The 16,241-nt window shown below is 38.8% G+C and overlaps 1 protein-coding gene across 4 annotated transcripts in view; it reads left to right on the top strand.

Moving 5' to 3' along the window:
• lin52 (lin-52 DREAM MuvB core complex component) overlaps positions 1-16,241 on the top strand; it is a 120,964-nt gene that overhangs the window by 27,124 nt on the left and 77,599 nt on the right. For all 4 annotated transcript variants that reach the window (XR_011960410.1, XM_072568204.1, XM_072568202.1 and 1 more), the window contains exons 4-5: positions 921-987; positions 2,733-2,816. Coding sequence is in view for 3 of the 4 variants with exons in the window: in XM_072568204.1 (XP_072424305.1) it covers positions 921-987; positions 2,733-2,816 (151 nt within the window). In the remaining variant the exon portion in view is untranslated. The remainder of the gene's footprint in view (positions 1-920; positions 988-2,732; positions 2,817-16,241) is intronic.

A 16,241-nucleotide genomic window follows, 5' to 3' on the forward strand; every position in this document is an offset into this window, starting at 1 on the left:
GGTCTTCTCCCAAAGACCGAGGCCACTCCCAAACTCCAGGTCACAGCAACCTCTCAGCCCACACATAGGTGTTCAGTCTTTACAGAGGCCTAGTCCACCAACAAAGGGCCAGATCTACCCAGGAACAGCTCATCTAGAAAGGTGCATTTTCTCACAGGGGCTCAACCCAAACACCAAAAAAAGGTGAAAACACAGACAAAAAGGAAAGAAAACCAGAGTGCAAGGGCTAAGCCTTGGCACAAAATCAGCATCATCCTTTTCTCAAAATAAAAGGGTAACTTACAGACTGTAACCAGCCAGTGAAATGACAGTTCCCTAATGAGAACTGAAACACATTGACTACATAGATCAGGCAGTTTAGAAATTAGTCCTCCATAGAATAGGAATACCAGTTAACAAAACTGGCTTTGTGAACCAGCCAGTTTAGGAATCCAGTTCTCCCAAAAAAAAATAGCAGCAGCAGTAACACACTGACTGTGAGCCAGCCAGCATAGAATCAGTTCCCTAAACTGAGGAGATTCCATATCTCCTGGTTATATCAGTCAGCCAGAGCTTTCCTGATTGCTCCAAGTCCTGTCAGGGGTCTATGATTGGCCCAGGTTAACAGCCCCAATCAAGGATCTCCTAGTCAGTGAGCTCTACCTGGCCCTTGTTCCAATCACGGCAACAGTATTTTCTCAACAGTTGATTCTCCCACAATAGTACATGGAATGAAGTTGTTTTCATTTGTTTATCCCATGTGGATATGAGTATCAATGGGAGTGAGTATCCTTCTATATGGTGAAAAGGCAGTATTAATTTACTCTGCCACCCATTCTGTCAAACCTTTAATAAAAACAAAATATGCAATTTAGTTAAACAGGAATTGTAAGGTCCTTTTGTGATTAAGACTTCCCATTTTTCTATTTTTTGTTTTGTAGCCTATTACCAGCTCTCCACCCAAATGGATGGCAGAACTTGAAAAAGATGATATTGACATGCTGAAAGGTATTTACTGTGTTTAATTTCTGCCTTAATTAACTGTTGTAAAATGCAGGATTGCTCTGAGCAATAAAACTAGGAGTACAAAACCATGGTGCTATAGATGGGACCTGTGAAGAAGGAAAAAGTTACATTTATATAGCACCTTTCAGAACCTTAGACTATTCTTGATCACTTTATAAAGGAGATATATTGTGCAGTTATGCCTAACAATACTAAGGAGAATCACAAAGAACAGAATGTGTTGTATGGAGGTGAAAAGGATGACCGGTGCTGAGAAATAATATGTTTTAAAAATTTAGTAGATAATTTAGAAACAAACAAGGAAAGGTTCATAAAAGAGAGTTGGGTTAGGATAAAGAAAGGATTTGAAATTTTAAGAGTGGTTGTATAACAGTGATATTCAGATTTAGTATTAGTTTTCAGAATGAGAACATTGATGTACTTCAGAAGAATGGTTAATCAACCAATTTGGTTCTTTTTCAAATTAGCATTATCAAGGTGGCTAATTCTTTAATCCCTGGTTATGTAAACTCCATGCTGGAAGGATGTGAGAGGAGAGATAGGAGAAGAATTTATCACCATTTTCCAATCATCCTTTGTTATGGACTAGGCTAGACCCCTCAAAACATTTTTAAGCAGGTAGCCCAGACCATAACTTTGCTATTTATTTAGCTAAATGTATAGTGGATATTCCCAGAGGGAAATAGCTGGTTCGGCTGCCGAGTTTTAAACAGACAAAATTTATTTACAAAATTGTCGGTGAAATATCAAGAACAGAAAACAGAATAACGGATAACATATTCTATCTAAACCCTAATTAATGATGCTTGTCCGAAAATACTTGCAACAGTCCCAATACACACATCCCTTAGCACAAATGCTAAAAATGACACAGGCAGCTTACAGTTTGCTGTAAGAGAGATAAGCAACACATCTCCTGCTGCAACTGAAGTCACTAAAGTTCTGAACTGAATAAAAGAAACCTCTAATCTAAATGAAAGCTAGCTATGCAGCCAGCTGGCCACTCCCCTTTGATTATACCGTGTTTTTATAAGACATGAAAGTCTTAGGCTGGAGGTGTTATCTGTTAGGGATAAACAAAGGGCTCCAATAAACCAGTCAAACTTCAGACATAGTGGAACCTCAGGTCGTTAGAACCTCTCTGGGGAAAAAAAACTCAAGGGTATCGTAACCTTGTAAAAAGAACCAGTATTATGACACTTTAAATATGCAAGTTTTATAATATCGTCTAAACTCAGTTTTAAAATTCGGACATTAACAATTTTCTTCAAATATATTTGTCATCATTTTGGTACCTCTGACTCAGTTGTGAAGTCTTGCATTTTTTTTATGTAGGAAGCTTGTAAAAATAAACGGAAATAGATGGTTTCACTGTGTTTTGCATAATTTTATTTTCAGAATGCTTCTTGTTCTGCAGTGAAAAGTGTGTCATGCATATTTGATGTGGAGTTTAAATGAAAGTTTGCTTTAGACAATTTGTAAAGTTGTAAATTTGCACTTACTCTCACTCGCCTCTTTGAATATAAATTTAGTTTATAAGTTTTGATCATTTCTATTCACTATCATAATTAAATGTTTAAAATCCCACAACCACCTGATGAAGGAGCAATGCTCTGAAAGATTGTGCTTCCAAATAAACCTGTTGGACTATAACCTGGTGTTACATGATTTTTGACTTTGTATACCCTAGTCCAACACTGGCATCTCCAAACTATGTTTGCTCACAGAGTTGGGAAGTCTTACTACTGCTAACTTAATGGAGAAGGTACGAGGCCTGCAGAATCTCGCTTACCAGTTGGGATTGGATGAATGTAAGTGCTTGTTTTCAATTGGAAATCATTGTATGTAAGTATATTAATTTAAGCTTGGAGTAGAAGAAAAAAATTATTGGTTATAAATGCAGATGACAGACCATGCACTGCTTGGAGAACATAGTTGTTATTGGCTCATGTTGAAGTTTCTTATAACAGCATTTTCTTCTACTCTCAGCCCCGTTCTCTTTTTGTTTGTCATACTGTCTCTGCATGTTCATGTTGATGAATTGGGTATGGCAGTTCCAAATTCCCTATTTTTAATTTGATGTAAAGATGGCAGCAAGATTAAGGTGTAGCGAAATCCTCCTTCAAATCTTGCTTAAAGCAGAGAAATGAAGGTTATTCATTTTTCATAATAAACCTGTGTTTGTGTTCACAAGGCTTGGCTCAAAATAGTTTAAATCCAGAAGATAGGTATCACTGACGTGTAGGTATTCTGCTTACAAATGGAATTTGGGTCTTTGTGTGCTCATGGGGTGAGGGGACTGTGAAGACTAGATATTAAGTCTGCTTTCTGAAGCCAAACTGTGGTAAGAGTGCAATGTAATATGGATTAAGATTGTAACTATAGTATTAACATATTAATAATATTGTGTATGCCTAATACATTCAAGAACAGGTATTATTAGCTGAGAAGGTTTCCACTTGTACTGATGGGGGATGAGGACAGGAACCAGTTCTTCCACATGTATGTTGCAAATTTTATGTCTGGCAATTATGATACCACAGGGACAAGCTAACGCATAATGCAACTCAGGCATTGGGATAAGACTATAAGACATAGGAGTGGAAGTAAGGCCATTCGGCCCATCGAGTCCACTCCGCCATTCAATCATGGCTGATGGGCATTTCAACTCCACTTACCCGCATTCTCCCCGTAGCCCTTAATTCCTCGAGACAACAAGAATCTAAGAATCTATCAATCTCTGATGGAGTTGAGGATGGATAGTTAATGATAAAAAAGGTGTGGGAGCTAAGTTTCTCAGTATGTTTGTGAATCTTGCATATGAGTATTTTGTATTGTGAAGAGCAGTCCTGGATTATGACTCCCATAAAAGATATTATTGGGGTGAGTGGGAGATATGGAAAAGGTTGTGTTGGTTAAAGAAAGATAAATTAAAAACCAGACAAACATAAACTTAACAGTAAGAGAGAAAATAATGACCTGATTGGGTCTTTTTATTAAATAGAATTTGTAATTTCACCATAATTAAATAGAACTAATGATATTTAATGGTAATGATGATGTGAGACCAATTGAAGATTACACAAAACTAGATATTGTCTTAATTGCAGAGTAATATGTATCATGACTCACAGGAGGATATGATAATGTGGAGAGTATTGGATCCCGGGGATTGATTACAAGGCAGTAATTTAATTGAGCAGTTAGTTGATTTCCTAAGTTGTCAGAGCAGTGCTTACATGTGTTCAAATGGTACAAGAATCAAAATTAGATTCTTGTGTTGACACTGTTCGCAGCAGCTTTACTAATGTGATCAGTGACAGAAGATGTATTCCCTGTCAATTTGTGATGTGTTCACAATTAAGGAATTGAAGCGATTAGTAGATGTTAAACAGGAAGTTGTATGACTAAATTCTGAGATGAGGCTAAAGGTTAAATTGGGCGAAAGTGAGGACTGCAGATGCTGGAGATCAGAGCTGAAAATGTGTTGCTGGAAAAGTGCAGCATCCAAGGAGCAGGAGAATCGACTTTTCGGGCATGAGCCCTTTTTCAGCTCTAAAGGTTAAATTGCATGGATTAGGCCAGATCACTCAAAACATTCTTAAGCAGGTAGCCCAGGCCATAACTTTGCAATTTGTTTTGATAAGTGTACAGTGAAAATTACCTAGAGTAAGTTAGCTAGGTTGACTACCAGGTCATAGAGTCATTGAGATATACAGCACGGAAACAGACCCTTCGGTCCAACTTGTTCATGCCGACCAGTTATCCCAACCCAATCTAGTCCCATCTGTCAGCACCCGGCCCATATCCCTCAAAACCCTTCCTATTCATATACCCATCCAGGTGCCTTTTAAATGTTGCAATTGTACTAACCTCCACCACTTCCTCTTCCATACATGTACTACCCTCTGTGTGAAAAAGTTGCCCCTTAGGTTTCTTTTATATCTTTCCCCTCTCATCCTAAACCTATGCCCTCTAGGTCTGGAGTCCCCCAACCCAGGGAAAATGCTTTGTCTGTTTATCCTATCCATGCCCCTCCTGATTTTATAAACCTCTATGAGGTCACGTCTCAGTCAGCGACGCTTCAGGGAAAACAGCCCCAGCCTCTTCAATCTCTCCCTTTAGCTCATATCCTCCAACCCTGGCAACATCCTTGCAAATCTTTTCTGAACCCTTTCAAGTTTCAGAAAATCCTTCCAATAGGAGGGAGACCAGCATTGCACGTAATATTTCAAGGTTTTAAAACAGACAAAAGTTTATTTACAAAATGTGGAATGAAGCACAAAGAACAGAATAAAAAACACCTACAGAACTCAGTCTATCCAAACTAGACTTAATTATGCTGTTCCGAATATGCACAACAGTCCCAATAAACAAACTTCCATAACCACAGTAACAATGAAACAAAGGCTTACAGGTCAAAGTTAGAAGGGTAGAAGGAGATAGAGTCTAGCAGCCTGTTTCCACACAGCCCATTCCTGCACCGACCAACTCAAACTTCAGTTTCTAGGACTGACCAGTCCCCTTGCATTATACAGATCACTTCTAAAACATGACCACTTTGTAAACAGAAAGCCTGTCAATAAATTCTTTCATCTCTGTACCAAACCAGTCTAATTGGAGCCTGAGTGGTTTACGACCCCTCTAAGAAAAAAGGACACAGTATCCTTGAGAAAAGGAACAGCTTTCAGAAAAAAAGGACCAGCTTTGTGACAGTCATAGAATCATTTTGCATGGAAACAAACCCTTTGATCCAACTCATCCATGCTGACCAAGTTTCCCAAAAAAAAGCTGGTCTGTGATTTGCATCATTTCCAGTAGAGGCAAGCAATACTTGATTTTTATTCTGCCATCTCGTGTACATGATTTAGTGTAGGGCTGAGCATTTGCTACATAGCTGACTCCCTATGAATTCAGTGGGACTCAGGCAGCATTACAGAGTTCTGAAGAAGGGACACTGGACCCAAAACATTAATCCTGCTTTTTGTCCACAGATGCTGTCAGTCCTGATGAGTTTTTCCAGCAACCTCCGTTTTTTCTGATTTCCAGAATCTGTAATTTATTTGTTTTGTTTAGTGTTACAGAGAGCGTGTCCTTCAGATAGCCTTTTCTTCTTTAAGATAATCTCTATTTTTTAAAAGCATTGAATAACAGGAGATTGTTGGTGAATACTGTTCTGATAATGCTAAAGAAGATCAACAATTCTTGGAAAATGCAGACTCACAAAAGTATGAACTACTTTGTTGATAGAAGTGACAAGATGACTTACAGTTTTATGGCGTGATAATAAGCTTTTTTCTGTGATTTCTTTGTCAATAGCTCAATGTGCGCACAGGAGGAATGGGTGTTCAGTGCTTACAAGTTCTGTTAGTGATACTCCAAACGTTTTGGTTGATTGGCACTTTTATAAGTTTTGTAGTAACGGTAGTTTTTTTTAAAACAGAAAATTATGAATGGGTATTGTTAAGAAGTTCCACACATGAGTTCTGCACAGTATGGGTACTGGTTTGGAATAGGCAAAAGTGAGGAGTGCAGATTCTGGAGATCAGCATCTAGATTAGAGTGGTGCTAGAAAAGCACAGCAGGTCATGCAGCATCAGAGGAGCAGGAAAATTGATGTTTCGGCCAAAAGCCCTTTCCTGATGAAGGGCTAGACATTGGTTTGGAATGTTGATATGGAGGATTTAAGAGGCAATGGGTTTGATAGGAGCTCATAAGTTACAATGGCAGGTATGGCGGTGGGTAGGAGGGCATGAGCTCCTAGGAGGATGCTGAAGAGACATGAGGGGAAACATTTTTTACACAGATAGTGGATCATGTAAGTAGCATGGTGGCACAGTGGTCAGCACTGCTGCCTCACAGTGCCAGGGACCCGGGTTCAATTTCCGCCTCAGGCAACTGTCTGTGTGGAATTTGCACATTCTCCGCGTGCTCCGGTTTCCTCCCACATCCAAAAATGTGCAGGTTAGGTGAATTGGCCATGCTAAATTGCCTGTAGTGTTAGGTGAAGGGGTAAATGTAGGGGAATGGGTCTGGGTGGGTTGCGCTTCGGTGGGTCGGTGTGGACTTGTTGGGCCGAAGGGCCTGTTTCCACACTGTAAGTAATTTAATGTGTGGAATGAACTTCCAGAGGAAGTGATGGATACAGGTATAGTTACAGCATTTAAAAAACTTTTGGGTAAGTACATCAATAAGAAATGTTTGGAGGGATATAGGCCAAGTGCAGACAGGTGGGAGTAGTTTATTTTGGCATTAGAGTTGGCATGGACTGGTTAGGTTGAAGGTCTGTTTCCCCGCTGTATACTCTGTGACTCTATAACTGGATGAGGAGTATTAGTTGGTATGCAGAGTATTTGAAGGGAGGTGACTGTGAGCAGTGAGACCTAGTTAAGCACAAAAGATAAGCAAACAACTAGGATGAAGTCCCAGAGAATCAAAGTGGGACTTTTAAACAGCCCACTAACAGGTGGCCATCACTGTGTCCATTTCTGAATTGTCAGACAGGGCAGAGTCCACAGTACTGCAGGAACTAATTGATAATGGCTCCCGGCCTGGCTAATTCATGGAACTAGAAGATTTATACTTGTTAATATGTTGGAGAGAGAGGGTGATTTAATTCTCCTGATTCTATATAATCCTATGGTTAATTCCTTAGTGATTAGGAAATTCATAGTTGGCTTTCCAACTAAGTGAATGAGTAATCTACCGTAATTCTAGTTAATTAATTTTTAACAATAAAATAACATAATACAGCCATAGCCCCAATAGAGGAAGACAACTGTTTGTGAGTTTATACTGAGGGTCACCATGCCTCAGAGGGGAGAGGTTGAGGAGGAGGAACTTTCAGGGTGACCTCAGCTGGTGAGGGAATTGAATCCATGCTGTTGGCATCATTCTGAATCAGAAACCAACGTCCAGCCAACTAAGCTAAATACCTCATATACCCTTGTAGATCCCAAATTTTAAATTCTGTCATTTTGGACTGGTATTAGAATTTTTTAAATTTCTCTCTCGGGATGTGAGCATCACTAGCTATGTCAGCATTTATTGCACATGCCTACTTGATCTTGAGGAGGTTCTGGTGAGCTGCATTCTTGAATCGCTGCAGCCCATGTGTTATAGATGCATCAGTAGTGTTGGTAGGAAGGAAATTCAGCATTTTGACCCAGTGATAGTGAAGGAGTGGCGATACAGTTCGAAGTCCAGATAGTATGGAGGGAAACATGCATTTGCTGCCTTCTCTTAGTAATTGGAGGTGACTGTTTGGAAGGTGCTGGCAAAGGAGCCTTGGCAAATTTCTTCTTGTAGATGATATGCACTACTACCACTTTTATTCAGTGGTGATGAGAGTAAATATTGGTGCCACTTAAGTGGGATGCTTTGTGTTTCTGGAATGTTGCTGGAGTTGCACTCCTCTAGAAAGTGTAGAATCTTCTTTCAAAATACTGACTTCTGCCTTGTAAATAGAAGAATGGCTTTTGGAGTGAGAAGGGAAGTTAATTGCTGTATAATTCTAGACGCTAACTTGCTGTTGGAGCTGATTGTATTTGTATGCCTGATCCGGTTTAGTTTCTGGTCAATGGTAACTGCCTAGATGTTGATTTTAGGAAATTTAGTGATGCTAATGCTATTGTGTGTAAAGATAGTGGGATTCTTTTTTTCACTACCTGGCACTTATGTGACATGAATGTATCTTGTAACATGTCATTCCAAGTCTGAGTGATGTCCGGGTCTTGTTGGACACAGACTTTGAATCATGACTGGCACTGAACATTGTGCAATCATCAGTAGGTGTCCTCACTGCTGACCTTCTGATGGAGCGAAAGTCATTGATGAAGCACTTGCAGACATTTTGACCTAGGACATTATACCTAGAAAATGCTACAATGATGTCCTAAAATTGAGATGATCAACCACTTACCTGCCATACTTAGTCAAATGCTATCAAGGGTGGTCACTGTTCCCTCACTTCTGGAGTTCAACTGTTTTGTCATACATGGACCCAGACTCTCATAAGGTCAGCAGTTGAGTGTACCTAGTGGAATCCAAACTGAGTGTCCTGAACAGTTATACTTAAATAAGTGCTACTTGGTCGTACTGACAACAATGCCTTCCCTCACTGTGCTGAAGATTGAGTGGTTATTGACCTGTTTGGATTTGTCATGCTTATTGTGGACAGGACATACGTGGGAAGAATGAGTGAATGAATGAATGAATAAATCTGACATCGGTAATGCTGGTGATCTTCAGAGAAGGTTAAGACATATAATCCATCAGGTACATCTGGCTGTAGATGGTTGCATGTGCTCATCTTTTGCACTGTTTTTCTGGGCTCCCTTATCATTGAGGATGGTAATGCTTATGGAACCTCCTCTTCCAGTGAGTTTTTTAAATTGATCACTACCAGTCATGACTAGATCTGATCAGTTGGTAGTGGGTTTGGTAAGCCTGTCAGTCTCATGCTTCTTTTGAGATTTGGCATGCAAACAGTCCTGTGTTGTAGCCTCACCAGATTAACAGTTTATTTTTAGGTCTGATGCTGCAGTTGGAGTTCCTTCCTATATTCATCTCTTAAGTAGAGTTGATCCCCTGGCTTGATGGTAATGGTATAGTGGAGAATATGTTGAGCTATGAAGTCAAAGAGTATAATTGAATACCGTTCTACTGCATTGATGGCCCACAGCTCTGTGTGGATGCCAAGTTTACAGTTACCCAGCTATGTTTAAAATCTATTCCTGTTTAGCAAGGTGGTTGTGCCACACAACAAAAAAGACAATATCCTCAGTGTGAAGACAATATCTTAGTCTGGCCTTGAACAATGTGGGAGAACTTGCACATTCAATATTGGGTAGGTGGAATCCTGATGGAGACTATCAAGCTTGATAATAGAGCTTCATGTATGCAATTTCAAAAACTCTAAACTGGATGAAATTGATTGCTGCAGTGCAAGTTATTACCACAAGGTGATACCATGACCTCAAACTTGCAGCTCAAGTGTTTTCTGAACTTCTATTTGACTGGCTTGTGGAAATGTATCAGCAAAGTGAAATAAGAAAGACTGTTTTTTCAAAATACTATTCATTTTTTTGAGCCGGAACATAAATTTGACCCTGCCTTCATGGTGAATGAAACAAAATATTCTTTATTTTGATAAAGAATGTAGTGTTTGGAGAATAGGAGAAACTGGATGTTTTTGCAACACATCATTGGACCTAATGGACATATTAAGGAAAATAATTTGTACAAAGCAGATCAATTTGTGATGTAATTGTAGCTATAATTTAGTTTGTAATTTAAACTATCTCGCAATTTCAATGATGTATTTAGAGTTAGACTTATGTAGACCTTCCACCTTAAATGCTCCTTTAAACTTGAGCTGATCGTAATTGTCTTGTTTGCATCTGAACTTGCACCAATTCATATTCAACCATCACTCCCCTGTTTGCTGACCTACATTAGCACTGACCTTGGTTTTGAAGCTCTTTTCTTTCTAAAACTTTCCATCATTTTGTATCAATCTGTCTCGATGATATTGTCTAGCTCTCTTTAGCCTTTTGAGATCTTGCAATCTTCCAAATCTGGTATTTTGCATATTTCCATTTCATTATTTCCACATTGGGAGCCATCCCTTTGCTAAGTTCTGCAATTCTGTCTGTAACTTTCTGCCCCGCTTTCTCCTTCTATAAGAGGATTCTTCAAAACAACTACATGACAAATCCTATCCTAATATCTCCTTTTATGGCTTGATGCCTCACTTTGTCAAACAATGAGGTTATGCTAATTACATGTAGCAGAAGAGGCAAATAAGTGGCAGATGGAATTTAATATAGGAAGCATGAACTGATGTATTTTGATAAAAGGGATAAGGAGAGACAATATAGTCTAAATGATACAGTTCATAATAGTGTGCAGAGATACATGATCCAGGATGCATGTGCATAAATGCTTAAAAGTGGTAGAGCATATTTGCAAAGTATACATCGACAGAGAGCAGGAGTAGGCCATTCAGCCTGCTCCGCCATTCATAATGATCATAGCTGGCCCTCTATCTCAATGCTATATTTCTGCTTTCCTCCCATACCCCTTGATGCCTTTAAAATCAGAAAAAAAACAAAAAAAAAATTGTTTATGGATTTTGTGTTTTCTAATTGAAGCATTGAGTACAAAAGTGCTGAATCTTTGTAAAATTCTGTTAAACCAGATCTAAAATTATGAGTAACTTTGATTATCACATTTGAGGATGAAAGTTCTTAAGAGGGTGCAGAAGAGATTTACCTAAATGATTCTGGGAATGGGGGGGTTTTAGCTACAAGGTAATATTGGAGAAGCCAGACTTCTCAATATCCTTTGCTCCAAGGAGAAGAGATTTGACAGAAATCTACAAGATTGTGACAGGTTGGATAAGACAGATGAGACGAAGCTGTTTCCATTAGTTGATGATACAAGGGCAGATTTAAAGTTTTGACCAGTGGCAAAGGAAATATGTGAGAAAGAACATTGCTACGCTAATAATGACTCAGAACTTGCTGGTTAGTAGAAGCAGGAACAATGAATGATTAGTAAAGGAAATTGGAAGAGAAAAGCAGGGCTATGAGCGTAGAGCTGGGGAATGTTCCACAGTGTTGACAAGGGCTCAGCAGGCTGAATGGCCTCCTTCATCATAAATGACTCTCTGATTTCAGGGCATTGATGAGGACTCCAGCCTTTGCTTGGAATTCCTGGTGAATGTGGTTGTTTGACTGATCCTCCACTGCTAGGCAATGGAACCCTTCCCACTTTTACCTCCAAATATTTGCATCAAGTGGTCAGAGTCAGTGATTGAATGGGAGCAAATGCTGGATTACTATTTGATATATATTTCAGTTTTGCTAAATAGGCACCCTTGCACCCTCTTTGAGTAAGATGGAAATGTAGCAGCATGTGATAGAATTTTATTGTAAATTGTTGAGGATTAGGAAATGGATTCTGACCGATTTCAGTAAAAGATCCAACTGAACTTTCTTTATAAAAAGAGTTCATGACTAAAGATAAAGCATCCAGAGAAGTCAGGACCTTTAGGAATATTCCTTATCTAGGTTCAGTAAAAATATGGTTATTTATTCATAGCCCTACCATGGAGCCATTTTCACTAGTCAATGAGTTGGTAACTAGAAGACATTATTTTAAGGATATCAACAAAAGAATAAGTCATAAGTCAGGAAATGTTATAGTGTAAAAAGGTAATGGTGTTCGAGAATCATAATCAATTTTAAAAGAGAATTGGATGAACACCTGAAAAATTTAAAATTTTTAAATTGACATCATTCTACTTTTATTCTGAGGCAGAGGAGAAACAGCAAGTGTTGTTGTAAATGTTTTGCATTTAGTTTTACTCCTGTTATTTAGTATTAATGACCTCCTAGATATAAGTGGTTTCCATGGTCTTCACGACTGTTTCTGGGTCACATCTTTAATGTGGGAAACTCAATCAGTGTTCAGTATGATAAATTTTTGCCTGACATCATATAGAATTGTCTAGCACAGAAGAAGGAGACCGTTTATACCTACATTAATTCTTTGAGGGACCCCCCTAGTTTGTCCACATCCCCATTCTGTCTCTATAGTTCTGCAGATTTTCCCCTTTGAATATCTATCCAATTCCCTTCTGAAAGTTTTTATTACTGACTCTGCTTTAACCACCCTCTCGGGCAGTGCAGTCCAGATAATAACAGTTCACTGTCAGAATTCCCTTAACTCATCTCAGTCTTTTGCCAAACCTTGGTATAATGAAGGAGGTGCTGATGTTTTGATCTTCATGTAATTTCACCATTTGGTTTTGTGTTTGTACTTGTCTTTCTGATGAAAGAGGGTCTTTTAGATTAATAGAACCCACTGAAGTTTAATCAAAATAGACAGAATTGCAGAGAAATTACATTGCGGAAATTATCAACTCAGCCATAGACTTGTGCTGGTATTTGTAGGCCTAAACCCAGATGCCTCCCTGCTTCAAATTTCCTTTATTCCCCATTTCCTGCAGCTACCAATCTAATTTCCAGAAGGCATTTGATAAGGTGCCACGTCGAAGGTTATATTGCAAGGTAGGAGCTCATGGTTTGGGAGTAATATATTAGCATGGAGTGAGGATTAGTTGACACACAGAAGACAGAAAGGTGGAATAAATGGGTCATTTTCAGGTTAGAAAGGCATAAATAGTTAGATAGACAGAAATTGTGGAATCCCACAAGGGTCAGTCCAGGATCTGAAAGTATTTACTGTTTATGTCAATGACTTGGACAAGGGGACAGAGTGTAATGTATCCAAATTTGCTGGTGGTATAAACATAAATAGAAGGGGCATGTTGTAATGAGGACACAAGGAATCTGCAAAGGGATACAGATCGGTGAGTAAGTGGGTAAAACGTGGTAGATAGTTTAATCTGGGGTAGTATGTGAGCTTACATTTTGGTCGGAAGGACCAAAGGGCAGATTATTATTTAAATTGAGAGAGACTTTAAATAGTGCAATGCAGAGGGATCTGGTTGTTTTTGTGCGTAAAACACAATGTTAGTATGAACTAATCCCTAAAGATTTTAGGAGGTGAAATTCCTCCTGCCTTCAATTTTAATTAAGTATCAAATGGTCATGCAAAATATAAAATTCTATTTTGTATTCACACTAACCATTTTGATGTAGCTATTGAAAAGCATGTGTCCCCTGACCTGTCAGTTCGTTCTTGTGTTTTAAAGAGGATTGGAAGGCTAATAGAACATTAGAAAATGCTGTTGCTTGTCATAAAATGTGTATTCTGTTAGCAACAGGCTAGTAGACAGAACAGATAATCTTCCTGTAATGTCAGTTGTCATCTCTGTTTATTGGAACAAGGGAGGGGCACATCAGAATTATGTCAGGAACTGAATACATATTCTCCCTCTTTTCCAACACAACAACACCATTTAACTTGTATTTATGCTGACAATGCTGTTTCCCAGTAATGGGTACAGATTATGATTTATAGCAATTTCATCACAATCCTTGTGAAATCATCCATTATCTACATAAAGTGCATCGTACATTGTCATTTTCTATGACAGTCCTTTGTGAAGTGGAGGGAGGGGTAACAACATAATAATCTTCCATCTTACCATCTCCAATGAAACCGGGAAAATATCTTTCTAAGATTTTTTGTGTCTTTAGATTTCCTGTTGTCCTTTTACGGAACAAAGCTGGGGCTTACTCCATTTTCCCCATGGTTGATACTTTTTTGCAGCCACGGTCCCAGAATAGAATGCAGTGAAAGAATAGAAACTTGTATTTAAAATCAAAACTTGTCTAATGCCTGTCTATAATGAGACTAATTTACGACAATAGCACTTTGCATTTGTATAGCCCCTTAGTGCAATATTGGGCCAGATAGGCAAGAGGCAAGGTAAGTTTCAGGAGTTTCTTAAAAGGGGGAGGGGGGGAAAAGCAGAGGGACAAAGGGATGGAATTTCACACTTGAGGGCCTATGCAGCTGAGGTCACCTCTCCTCACCTGCCACCCCAATGATAGAATGCTTAAAATTCTGAATGAAGGCATAAATGAGGGTTTTTGTGGAAGATAATCTGAAGTAAAGTAAAATCCAGGAGTTGTTATGGAGTTACAAGTAGGTGATCTTAATGTTTAGTTAAATTTGGCATGTGCTATAATTGGTTTCAGAGTGGCAGCAGCAGAGGTCTGTGAATAGATTCCTCTTTTATCTCGTATTGCCAAAATGGAAAACTGTGAGAATAAGTAGTATAGAAATCTAGATTTGTTGGGTTGTAACTGATGCGCTTTCTTGTCTTAATTAATCTAACAATTCATAGCATTCCATCAAGGTGGTAGAGTTATTCTTGCTTTTATTAGTCTCAGTTACAAATTTGCTCATGCAGACACGCATGGGCATCATGCTAGTGAATTCTTGCAGATATCACTTAAAGTGATCGAGATTGTAGTTACTTGTACCATCAGCTCAGATTTGCACTTGACTGCATATCAAGCTAGCGTCAAGTGCACTGAGGGCCCATTTAAGTGATGCTGATTAAAACATGAGGGTCCCCTGTGCCTGCGCAGCTGCTGTGCCGCTGGTGGCTCCTGCCACTCGAAACTCAAATAATTACATGAATCCCCAGTAGGATTGATGGGTTTCAGTGAGCACGTGGCACATCTGTTACGCTCTGCCTAATGAATTGTTCTGCAGGAAGAGGTTGCAGCTTGTCATCACAGCTCCTTGTCCCTCAGGGGCCTTCTGCTTGTTTTCTAACTAATGTTATTTATAGTAATTGAATTCAGATTACTCTCCTGGGTCTTGTGAATACATTGATAGTTAAACACTTGTTGGTTTTGGCTAGATTCTGTTTTAAGAAATTCTGAGAAGGTTTTAATAGAGCCAAGTGGCAATTGGCTTGAGCTGTCAGACCACAGGTTTTGAATAATTGTGACCTGCAACATTAAAATATTTTTAAATCAAGCAATTTATCATTTATATTGGATCCAAACTGCTTGTGTGAAATTTTCAGCCAAGTATTTTGTATGCTGAAACCGCCATCTTGAGATGGGATGTGGATGCTGCAACATGCGAGGAATCATAAAGTTATTTCAAGATAATTAATTGAATAGTAATATTGCAAAACCACCCTTTCTCCTCTCTCCTTATGTTTTCAAAAATAGGACAGAATAACATACAATTGAATTCTAAGCCTTTCCATGACTGAATGAGAAGACTACATTGTGCTTCTGTTTACATCTGCTATTTAAAAAAATAACACTCTTGGTTATGGTTCATTAATTCTTCATTCTAAAATTCTGAGAGTGGCCACCTCAGTTATGCTGGTTAGTTTAGCCTGAACTGGTCTCTGAAGATATATGTAAGAGACAAAGTGTTGAACAAATAAGAATGAGTGGATTCCTTGCATAAAGAATAAACTTTTGAAGTTCAGAATTGAAGAGACTAGAAGAAAAAGGTAAAGTTACCTTAATCCTACTGGACTCATAGAGCCACTCCTGTCATTAAAGACATCTGATGGTCACCATGCCTCAGATTAGGGGAGAGACTGAGAAAGAGAGTCTTTCATGGTAACCTCAGCTGGTGCGAGAATTGAACCCAAGCTGTTGCCATCCATGCTGCATCGCAGACCAGCCATTCAACTAACCGAGATAACTGATCTTTGACCAAAAATAGGGAGTCTCCCATTCAGAAATGAGATGAGGATTTCTTTCTGAAGGTGATATATATTT

This window comes from Chiloscyllium punctatum, chromosome 4 (genome assembly GCF_047496795.1).
Source record: "Chiloscyllium punctatum isolate Juve2018m chromosome 4, sChiPun1.3, whole genome shotgun sequence".
In the NCBI taxonomy this organism is placed as follows: Eukaryota; Metazoa; Chordata; class Chondrichthyes; order Orectolobiformes; family Hemiscylliidae; genus Chiloscyllium; species Chiloscyllium punctatum.